General features: G+C 45.4%; 1 protein-coding gene across 2 annotated transcripts in view; it reads right to left on the minus strand.

Moving 5' to 3' along the window:
- MCM3AP (minichromosome maintenance complex component 3 associated protein) overlaps nucleotides 1-12,265 on the minus strand; it is a 622,263-nt gene that overhangs the window by 169,679 nt on the left and 440,319 nt on the right. For both annotated transcript variants that reach the window (XM_086956240.1, XM_086956239.1), the window contains one exon: nucleotides 3,095-3,248. In XM_086956240.1, the coding sequence (XP_086812366.1) occupies nucleotides 3,095-3,248 (154 nt within the window). The remainder of the gene's footprint in view (nucleotides 1-3,094; nucleotides 3,249-12,265) is intronic.

A 12,265-nucleotide genomic window follows, 5' to 3' on the forward strand; every position in this document is an offset into this window, starting at 1 on the left:
AGTGGATCGAGAGACAGATGAACAGATGGATGAACAGATTAGTGAAAGGTAATGGATTAAAGAATGAATGGGTGCCTATGTAAAGGTGAAATGCTAGATATCAGTGGGTGAAAGGATGAATGGATAGATGCTTAGATGGAAGAGACAAGAGAGCTATTGTGGAGAGGATTCCAATTACTTTTATTCGCTTGCTTGGTGTCATAAGAACTTTGAATCAATGTGGGGGGTATTTAAATGTTCTGGTTACTCACTTGGCCTACATTGTGCTCCTTTCTCTATCTTGGGATTATCAGGTAGGCGTGGTGCTGTTTGCCAGCGAGTTCTTACTAGACAGTTAGTATTTGGTCTCATAAAGGCCACATTGCCATAGAAATTCCCGGCACTGAACAAAACTACTTTGTAAAAGAGCAGAATGCTGTCACACACAATGAAGCCAGCTCACAGATAGGAAGAGATAGCATTTCAATCAAAACAAAAGGTCTTGGTTAACTCAAATTTCATTAGGCGCTCAAATGTTAAAGTCACGAAAGGGCACCCATGATATATGTCCTTGTATTAAAGGAGATTTACGTTTTTCATGAATTCACATGAATTTCTTAAGTAGGCCAGAAAACCGTAGTTCTAGAAAATATTTGTGATTTGCATCTTAGCATGAGCAAATATGAATATGCCCCAGCGGAAATCTGTTGAGTGTTTACAAGTTCACTTTTTCTCCAACCACATTTTTCCCAGCCCTGGAAGAAACTTTACTTCTGCCGTTGTCAGGGGTAAATTTCCAACCTTTCTCAGTATGGGAAAAGATTAGAGAAGAGCTGGTGAAAACCTCCAAAATTCAAATCCTTCTATAGTATTAGCCTGACATAACCAGAGAGGCTATTATCAGAGCTCTTCTACAAAGAGATTGCAGCCATTATTTGAGGGTGCACTACATGGCACCAAATGGACAAGTGGATTTTGTTACAGGACAAGTAGATTTATGAAGCTACTTGTCCCATGGACAAGTACATATTTAGATAAATTCCACACCCCTGACTGTGTGTTGCTTAAGGCAAACGCTGGTATATTTATACCTGGAAGGTGCCGTGTTTGACGTAAGGTTGGACATAAGACGTCAATATAAGATGTCACTAAAAACTTGCCGTTCTTTCGGACGCGCAGGAGTTCTAGGACAAATCAAAACAAAAGCATGGGGAATTCCCAGGTTGCTGGAGGTTTGGTTTGTTGAAGGAACTCGTTGTACTTTCTAGGAGTCTAAGGAAGTAGCCTTGCCGTATTTGGACTACATTGGCTATGACTAAATATGGATATGATTCTTATGCCTTTATAAGGATATGATTTGTTATAACCACATAAAGGGCAAATATCGGGAATATTTAATTAGGGTCCTAGATACGTTCACAACGGAGCGCTGATGGTGCCTGCTTGTGCAGGGTGGTCACTCCTTGACCACAAGGGAGATTCTTCAGTTTTCTACGTCGAGTAGGATGTCGAAGGGTCCAGAGTTCCGCTTCAAAGTTTCAGTCAGGATTATCTAAAGTCTAAGGACACAGCTTCTACCTTTATTCCAAATCAAGGGGCTGGATTACCTGCTAGCTCCCTCCTATGGATGGGACCCAGGAAGGGGGTGGTTACACCCCTTTCCCTTTGTCCAGTTTCGCGCCAGAGCTGGGGCTGGAGTGTCCCAGCACCGGTTTGAACTGGGCTATGCATGGGACACCTTGTGTGCCCCAGGCAGTGTCTAGTTTCATTCAGCCCTCCCTGCCCAATCCACTATCTCCTGTCTGGGGTGGTGCTAGCACCTCCCTGTGACAGGAAACCTTTTGTACAGGCCTCCCCTGCCGGAGTTCCGGTCAGCAGCAGGAGGCCATACTTGTGTCTGTGGCAGCAGCATCCATTTTGTGATGCTGAGGCTCTGGTTGATTTTAACCGCGTGTAAGGAAAGTAACATGCATTCTCCCTCTAGAAGGATGGAATGCTACCCCTGTCGCCAGGACTGGTGAGGGGGTATTATTCCAAAGCGTATGACACCTTACACGATATGTTTTGATAAAGCCAAAACAAAGATAGCATTTAACCGCGAGGTTCATAATGCACTTAAGAGTATATGTTATGGCAATATTCTAGAACAGCTATAAGGACATGGTTCCGAAAGCTGCAGACAGGCTCAGCTCATGCTAGAGCACCATCTCACATAAAACCAAGCACTCTGCCTCCAGGATTGTTAAGGCCTGCCATAGGAGTGACTTATAGGTGCATATGTGTCCAGATATAGGTTTAGACATAGGTATACTATATCTAAGCAAGGGGTGTTTACACGACCTTGCCCCAGCTGAGTTATCAGCCAGTTGTGTCAGTTTGGATGGCCAGCCAGGGGTGGCAAAAGATATGCTGCAGCCCCTGGTAGGCCTTGGATGCACCTATGCCCTGGGTACCTATAGTACTCTGTACAGTGGCTCATAAGGTGACCCAATCCCAATTGGTGATGTACCTAAGGTACATGGAGTCCATTTTACAGAGAGGGCAGATAAGCCTGGGGCCCTGATTAGCAGGACCCCAGGCCAACTAAGTCGAAAACCGGCTAAACACTAGGCAAAAAATCTGGGGTAACCATAGTCAGGTATCCACCTTCCTACAATGGACACTCCACAGGATCTCGTGGTGAAACCCGCCTGCGCCAATGTGTGTTTGCCCCTCTTCCTAGGAAACATAAAGCAGTAAAAACTTCACTCTTGCCATCTTCAAGCACTGTAAATCAAAAATGTTACTGTTATTACTCAGATTAGGATACTCAATGTACCCACCTCTGAAAGAAGGAAAGAAATCAATTTTTTTAAATCTTTGTCAAAAAAATACAACTTGGGATGAAAGCGCTCCTGCCTGGTGCCTGCATCTTTATTGAAGAGTATGTTTGCATTCATTTTTGGTAATAGGGTTATTGAAAAAGAGTACAAGGGCATGGCAACACAGCGTTACAAAGTCACATTGAAGTCTTTAGTTTTGATGTATGTTTTTTCATCTGTTTCTCTTTGTCAGATACAAACTCACATTTAAACACACCCCTCCCTCTCCCATCCTTGAGCAGTTAATACATTACCTTCACACATACGTGCATCCGCACAGGCTGCTCCCCACGTAGTCCCACAGCTTTGTAAGTTGTCAGGGTCTGTATTCTGTTCTCTGCATCCACAGCCTGTGGTGGTATTTCTTCCTCTCTCATGAATTTGGCTTTGATCCATTCTGATAGTAACCTGCTCAAAGAGGTAAAGGTGAGTGCTACCTAATAAAGCAGGCTCTGAACCATAATAGAGAACATATGTTAATAAATATTTTAACGGGTTATGAGAGAGTTCCACAAAGTTACAACTTTGTCAAGAAAATGTAGCGCACATATCTCAGGATTCAAGGTGTAATTTCTACCACAGTGGAACTAAGATTGGCAAAAGGCACCAGTGTTTGAGCTATCTGAGCGAGATATCCAGCTCCATCATGCCACATGCGAGGATCTTACGTCGTCCATGTTTTTTCTTTGCATTCATAGCCTTGCATTTATAATGAAGACATGTAAAAAACGAAGTTACTCACATTCAGTAATTAACTGTTTACTTACTGCCTGGTAGTAGTAGTTTTGCATAGGTTCTTTTATATTCACATGCTCTGCAATCTTCCACCATCTAGAAGTTGGTTTCCACATGGCTAGTCTTCAAGTCTTTTCTCTCTTTTTTTTTCCTTTGGGCATCGTCAAGTAGTTGACTATTTGGTCTCTTTTCCCTACTCTAATTATAACATATACACACACTGGATCCTTTCAATCAAGTTGCATTCTTCAGATTCTTTTTCTACCTTTTGTAGGTTTCTCTTGCTATATAGTCTGCTGTCTCTAAAACAAACTTCATCTGGGGATGTGGGTGGGTCACACTTGTAACCAGAAAACGCTTCAAGATGCAAAACTACTCCTACCTGTGACTAACGTTTGCATTTGCCGCATGAATCTTTTCTGGATTCACATGATTTGCATTGACTTTGTAGCTGTATCCTCTTCGCTAAAGAGGCTGGAAATGCTCATTTGCATTTGCAAACAAGTGTTCTTTTTTTTTTATAAAACAACGTTTTTTTATGGTTATAACTCCACAAAATAGGAACTCACCACACCACCAAGCCTTGTACAATTAGCATATGTCAGACATAAATATAAAATAATACTAGAGTAGAGTAACATAAAACCCCATCTTACAGCATCAGACAGATACAGATCCTGCCAACAGCAGACATCCCTCGTTTTTCCCACCTCCATTAATCTTTAGGCCATGCTGCGGATGTTACAGAGGGGTTCCCTCCCCCCTTGGGCCATCTCCACTCCTCTGTTAAATGTGTTTGGGCAACCTCTTGCACTACAAACCAACCTCTCTTCCTTCATGCAGTGCATCCTACCAGTGACCCTTTTATTTAGAGTGGAGAGGGCGGTTGGACTGCGCCACACTTTGTCAAAATCTCGCTTCGCCAGGGCAAAACCTAGTGTGAAAAAAGAAGCTGCTTCCTGGGGGGGGGGGGGGGGGGGGGGTGTTCTTCGTCATTGAATATAAGGAAGTGGGGGGTGTATGGGATGTGCCCGAAAGACTGAGATCAACTTTGAGGTTACCATCCTCCAGTACAAATGTTTGGGGGAAAGTCCTAAATCATGTGGGAAAGTCCCACATCGCACAAAAATCAAGGGTCTGTGCTCTACCCCTCATATGCCCGTTGTCTACAATAGTAGGACCTTAAGTTGTATAACCACAGTGCTAACACTTTATCACTTTGTCCCACCTGATTCTCTCTAGTGACTTGAATGTCCACACAGCAGAGTCTTGTGAAGGTGTGTGCGGAAGACCATGTGGTAGCCTGCAGCTGTCATTTAAGGATACATTTCCTAGGTAGACAAGAAGGGTTTATTCCTTTGCCATTGCCGAGTAGGCCCTTGGCCTCTCTCGCAATGTTACTCCTGCTGTTTTGTGAAAGTCATTAAATGTTTGGGCTATCCATCTTGCAATAGTTCCATTTCTAACTGGAAGCCTTTGCTTGCTTGTGCAAAGGAGATGAAAAATGTATCTCTCTTGCTGACTGATTTAGTCTTTTGAAAGAAATACATAATTGCCTATCTCACATCCAGCATATGTAGAGCTTTCTCAGATTATGTCTTGGGTTGTAGGAAGAAAGCAGGTAAGTGTATTGCTTGGTTTACACCTAACTGTGATACCACCTTTGGTGTAAACAGTGGGTTTGTTCTCATTACTACTTTATCCTTTTGAATTTGTAGATCTAGTTCCTGTGTTGAATGTGCTAATATTTCACTAACTCTTTTAACAATGTGATAGCAACTAAGAATACTGTTTTCAGTGTTAGATATCAGAGTACTACATAATCATTGATTCAACAATTGCTTTCATTAGTTGTGTCAGTATCAAACTGAGGGTCCGTGTACTTGTGGATGCACTCATGGAGGGTCGCGATCCTGTATGCTCCTTCCAGCAAATGTTTTATAGCTGTTGTGGTGAAGAAGCTTCTCCCTATTGCTCCACTTATATATGCCACTATGACAGCTAAGTGGACCTTCAGTAATGCAAAGCAGAGTTCGTCTTGCAGATGTGTGATATACCTTTCTCTGTAGTGTAAAGTGCCCGTAACTAACACCAGTGTACACTGAACCACGTTTTCTCTTTGTTCCGCAGAATGCTGAATTTCTCTAAGCGTTTCGTTGGTTATGTTTATATAAAGTGTATCCCTGATGACGGGTCTGCGACCCGAAAAGCACTGGGTTTCCTAGTCCAGATTATCACAATCCTTCAGACTGTGTATGATGAGGAAATTGTAGGATTCCAAGTATTTTCACATCTAGACTCATAGCTACAATGAACATATGGTTAAAAAGAAAGTCCTAAATGAAACATGAGTATATGTATCCTTTGTTTCTAGATAAGTGACATGAAATTATGGAAGAATGTCCAAGCCTGAGGGCGAGTGTTAATTTCAGTGCGTCTTCGGTCTGATATGAAGGTTTTTGCCATCAGCAAGTTGAAGCAATTTTATTTGGTCTTTTGGTCAGAAGACACACCAAGACAACTCATCTTTGATCATTGTTTCAAAGTTTAAGAATAACGTGTGCCCTTTTCAAATATTAAACAGAGTATCAACAGGTTCAGAAGTGTACTGGAGAGTTGGTGTCTGAGGCCCCCTTAAGTGTGGGAGAAGCTTCTAGAGGTTTCCTTTTGAAGTCCCAAGGCATCCTGCCTCCCCTGTGCCAGCTCCAGACTAACTACAGGGGGTTTGCAGCCCTTTGTGCAGAGGCAGGACACAGCCTATTTAAGTGTAAATGGGTCTGTGGTCAACTCCGCCTTCTCATCATGCCATTAATGACCCATCCAAGCACATCTAAGATCCATATTGTGTGTGGCTTGTCTAGGAGGAATACACAAAGCTTAACTGTCAGCTACACCCAGTCATGTGACCAGAGACAGGCCACAGGCACTACATTGCTAAGGTAGGAAAATGACAACTTTCTAAAAGTGGCATTTTCAAAATTGTAACTTAAAATTCTACTTCACTATAAGTTAGGATTTTTTTTTTTCACAACCGTCTTTATTGATATGTTAGGCAGAGCATAGGTACAGTTCTCCACAATCAGGAGGATACCGTCCACAGTAAACATATAGCAGGATGAACAGAAAGCCTCAATTTGAAATTACCCCCCTCCCCGTCCCACGTCCCACCCACCCCCAAGAACACACCCCAACTCCCTCCCCCGGCTACCCACCTCTTATCCCACCCTAACCCTGTGCACGTGTTCACATTTCACCAAATATACAGGCAAGGCAATGTAGGTATCAGGTAACGACCTAGGGTCCAAGGTCCCCATCCGGAGGTGGCACATCTTCTATATCAGCTGGGGGTTCCAATGTCAGTCCTCTGTAGTCTGCCCACCGCTTCCAGATCCTATAATGTTTCCGGGGGCACCCCCTGGCCTCAAATACAGGTAATTCTAAGCCCATAAGAAAGTCTAAGCCCGCTTTCCAGGCGGAAAGTGGGGGGGCACGGTCGCTCTTCCAGGCTCTCGCCAAATCACGCTTAGCTACAACCAAACCCAGTAACAGTAGGTGGCGTTTATAGATGTTGCCTCCAACATTTTCCAGGACATGGAGGAGATCCCACCCCAGCACCTCCGACAGACAATTCCACACCCCATTCCAAAAGCGAGTCAGACCCACACAAGACCACACCGTATGCAGCAGCGTTCCTCTTTCAGTTCCACAGCGCAAGCATTCCGGAGTGGCAATGAGGCCTGCCCTCCACAGTCTCTCTCTAGTATAGTATGCTCTATGCAGGTATTTAAATTGTATGAACCGGAGTCGCACCGCAATGGCAGCCCCGCAGGGGGATTCAAGGGCCTCCCTCCAGTCATCTTCATCTAACGGGCCAACATCTGTCTCCCAGGAGGCCTTCAGTGACAGGAGAGAGGAAGAGCAGTGAGTAACCAGCGTCTGGTAAATTTTGGAAACTTTCTTATCTCCCAGGTCCCCCATGAAGAGCTTGGCCTCCACCGGGCTGGATTCAGGAAGCTGGTCCAGCCCCACCAGACTCGGCGCGAGTGCATGGCGGAATTGTAGATATTTGAAGAATTGGGTCCTGGGCATATTGAATTCGGAGCGGAGATCCTGAAAGGATTTGAGGGTGGTCCCTGTGAGGACATGGCCGAGGGAGGAAATCCCAATGGCGACCCAGCCACCAAACCCCGATAGGGAGGCCAGCGCCAGAAGCCGACCGTTATTCCACAGCGGAGTTTGGGCTGTCAGCCTGCCCCACCAACCCATACGGCGCAGCGCCTGCCTCCAAAATCACAAAGACCACCTGGGTGACCCGCGGCAGCATCCTCCGCCGCCTGGCCGAGTACAATAGCGTGTGCAGCGTGGCATCGCCCATCAAAAAGTGCTCCAACGCATAAGCCGGGTCGCTGTGGTCACCATACCACCACTCATTCAGAACCAGCAGATGAGAGGCCTGGTAGTAAGACAGGAGGTCAGAGGTAGCCAGACCTCCACAGTACGTGGATAGAAAGCAGGTCCGCAGTGCCACCCTAGAGGCACCCCCGGCCCACAGAAACCGGCCAAGTGTTGAGTTCACGCGACGGAACCACTGCGGGTCAATCCTGTACGGGTGGTTCTGTAATTGGTAGAGAAGCTGTGGCAGGGCAACCATCTTGAAAATGGCAGATCTGCCATATATATTAAGGGGCATGCGAGACCAGGCTTTGAAGTCCGATTGGACTTTATCCCACACCGGCAGCATGTTACGCTCATAAGTTAGGATTTTAAATTCCAATTCCAGAGATACCAAACATAAACTGGTTACCTATTACCAATATGGAAGTTACACTTCTAATATGTAATGAGGTCATTCCAATGTTATCCTATGGGAGAGGTAGGCCTAGCAATAGTGATAATGTAAGAGTTTTTCAATACCAGGGTATGTAAAACTAAAAAGTACATGTCCAGCTTTTTAAATACCCTGTACCCTGCCCTCTGGGCTGTCCAGGGCCTACCGTAGGGGTGTCTTATATGTATTAAAAAGAAAAGTTTAGGCCTGGCAAAAGGTTTACTTTGTCAGATCGACATGTCAATTAAACTGCGCACACAGGCTGCAACAGAAGGCCTTCTCCCACAAGAGCCACTTATCCCTAATATGGATAGGAGTATTTCTCCTGACCAATATTGAACCAACTCCCTTAGAGGACTTGTCTATCTTTCTGCCCAGTTGCAATCCTCTTGACCCATGCCCTCTGGACATTCTTAAACGTGCTGCTCCGCTGAATAATCCCATCTTTAATAAATTGATGAATGGCTCGTTGGAGGCAGCTATAATGTCACAGAGTTGAAAGCAGGACTTACTACTACCTTAACTGAAAAAAGCTAATGCGGACCCCAAGGTGCATAGCAACTTCAGACCATTTTCTCGGTTGCCTGCGGCTGCCAAAATGTTGAAGAAGTTGGTCAACCGACAACTCTCCCATTATTTGTAACATAACCACCTGCTTCATGACACTCAGTCTGGCTTTTGTGCAAGATACAGCATGGAATCTGCCCTCTTGGAGATCTCTGAATTCATTAAGGACAATCCCAATCATGAGGGGGCAGCCATGATTGTCCTCCTTGATTTGTCAGCAGCTTTCGACATGGTCTCCACTCCATTCTCCTGGAAGGTTTATGAAGTGTCGGTGTCCAAGGCTCAGCATGGGCCTGGCTCAAGTCCTATCTGGAAGACAGATCTCAAATGGCCTTCCTCCCTTCATGTCCTCGATCACACCACTTGATTGAGGGATGCCTGATAGCTCTACCCTAAGCCAGATTCTTTTAATACCTACTTGGCCCCTGGGCTAAACTTGTGGAAGCTGGGGGTGTGAGAGTGATCTTGTATGCTGACGACAATCCGCTTATGTTTTCATACCAGGAGAAGGATGTGGGAGCTTTGGATGTTTCAAGAGCTGCCTTAGGGCCATTGGTGAATGGATGAATGTTAGTTGCCTTAAATTCAATTCTGACAAAACAGAAATACTCTTTTTTGGCACTGACAACCACCCAGACGCCTACAACTGGTGGCCTTCGGGGCTGGGCACCCCCCCTCCCCACTCCATCATCTGTGGTAAGAAATCTAGTCATCAAATTAAACTCCTAACCTGTCTTATGAACCTCAGGTTGGAACTGTGTCAGCCAGCTGTTTCCTCACACTGAAATCTATCTGAAAGATGCTCCATCTGATTCCAGACAGTCATTCATGTCTTGGTAACCTCAAAGCTAGATTATGCTAATATCCTTTATCTGGGTCTACCATTGTATCTGCTAAACTGCCTACAAATCATTCAGTACACTGCAGCTTGGTTGATCATGAAGATCCAGGCTCGTTCACCTGTCTCGCCCTCTATGCGCAGTCTAAACTGGCTGCCGATTGCCTGCCTTGTTAAATTCAAAGCACTAATATTTGCTTACAAAGCTTGCAATCAAAAAGCCCCTTAATATGTAAGAAGACTGCCTCCCTTCCAACAGGGGAGATCCTTGCGCTCCAATCGGCAAACGTTTTATGTGTTTCCAGGGTCGGCAAAGCAAGAAGAGGAGGAGGAGGCTACTTTTCCTTTTGGACCTCCAAACTATGGAACTTATTGACTTTGACTCTTCGCTTTGCTCCTTCCAAACCAGTTTTTTGTAAGCTTCTGAAGACTTTCCAATTTGATGTACAGACTTCCTGTTCTGATGTCTGACTAGTCACCTGTGCCACAATTAGGCCACTAGCGCCGGGACGCTTCTCCAGAAGCAGCCGTGTGCTTTATACATTTTATTGTATTGTATTGAGACATGTTTAATGGGCTACTTAAGTGGGTGGCACAATCAGTGCTGCAGGCCCACTAGTAGCATTTAATTTACAGGCCCTGAGTACATGTAGTACCACTTTACCTAGGATTTATAAGTTAAATAAATATGCCAATTAACTGGAGGCCGACTCTACCATGTTTTGAAGAGAGAACACTAGCACTTTAGCCCTAGTTAGCAATGGTAAAGTGCATAGAGTCCTAAGGCCAGAAAAAACGTATTCAGCAAAAAGTGGAGTATAAAGGCAAAAAGACTGGGGGGGACCCTGCAGTAAGGGCCAGAATCAACAAAGTGTAATGAGCTACCTTCTAGTGTAGCAGCTGGTTACTGCACTGTGGCATGGTCAATGGGTGCTTTGTACAGTTTAGTGTGATAAGTATCACAAGTGACACTGTGTTAATTTTCTGGATGACCCTACGAATGAGAAAGTGAGGAAATGTAGCCACGGTCTAATGGCCAGTTCTCACTCTAGAGGTCTCCAATGGAACTAATAGCATCCATCTCCAGGAAGCAGAACATTTGAAAGTACCTGTTCTTGCTAAAAGGTCTATCAACGGAAACCCGACTTAAAATTTTGTGCACAATGTTCTAATGAAGCTCTGGCTCATAGATGGGGAACTCAACTGACTGAGTCCTTCATCAAATGCAACAGCCGGGAGGCGGTGGCTCATACACTAGATGGGAAAAATTGGATGTTCTCCTATCTACCATTGAGACCTCCAGAGTTCGCCTAGAGACGAAGGTAAATACAGTGGCAATGGAAAGTAATTTGCTCCAACATGATCATAAAAGTTCCTGGCTTGAATGGCCCTCATGGAGACGACAGTCGCCGTTCTTCAGCCTCAAGTCTCCGATTTTCAATAGTAACTATGGGATCTCATGGAGAGGGTGAACATCCTGGAAACGAAGGCTGAAGATGCAGAGGGGAGAGACCGATGGAGCAATATCCCTATTATAGGCCTTCCACGGGGTTGCGAAGGATCAACATGGTGGACCACCAGGGGCAATGTTTTAAAGAAGTGGTACCGGCTGAGAAACTATACATCGAGCGCGCCTATCGGGTCGTGATACCACCGCCCATCGCCCGGGGCCCGCTGCGCCAAAGCTCTGACACTTCAAAGAGCGAAAAGCAATTCTTAAGGCTAACCCTATTGTTCAAGTCACTCATCAGATTCTCCTGTTTACGGATTACACCCTGGCAGTCGTGCACCAAGGAGCCTCTCTTTTAGGGGTGAAAGGCACTGCCGGGGGAGGATACACCCAGCCCGCTCCCCAACGGTTGACCCTGGGTTTGTGAAGCGGATATGACCATGCCCGCACCACCAGCAATTCCCTAGGTCACACAGTGTAGTCCCAAATTCTATAATCAAGGACCTAGACGGGAGCACTCCCTATATCCCTCTTTACTGGTATCACCCCCACTCCTGATGGACTGGACATGTTGCGCAAGGAGAAGGATGTTGCCTTGCTGCCTGCAATATTGCTATCATTTACAGTTTGAGGTTTGTTTGCCTCTTGAACACATAGTATGGCGATCACCGGCCCCAGGTTGTATTCTCTCAGGAGGGGCTTCCCTAACTCTACCCTTCCAAACCTCAATCTCTACCACCTTTGCCTCCACATGGGAACTGAGGAAAGGCACAACTACTCTAGGCACATGATGCTTCGCTCCTGCAATGTGTTCTCCTGGAATATCTGAGGGATGCACACTCCCACCAAATGCTACAGCTTTCTGACTGAAAAATAAAGGGGTAGACATAGCTCTGCTATAAGAGTCACAGATAACACACCTGGAGGGGGCCCAAATTAAGAAACGGTGGAGGGGTCAGGTATGCCAACCAACTACTTAGAATATGCTGGGGGGCCCTAATATGAGT

This window comes from Lissotriton vulgaris, chromosome 2_1, assembly GCF_964263255.1.
Source record: "Lissotriton vulgaris chromosome 2_1, aLisVul1.2, whole genome shotgun sequence".
Classification (NCBI taxonomy): domain Eukaryota; kingdom Metazoa; phylum Chordata; class Amphibia; order Caudata; family Salamandridae; genus Lissotriton; species Lissotriton vulgaris.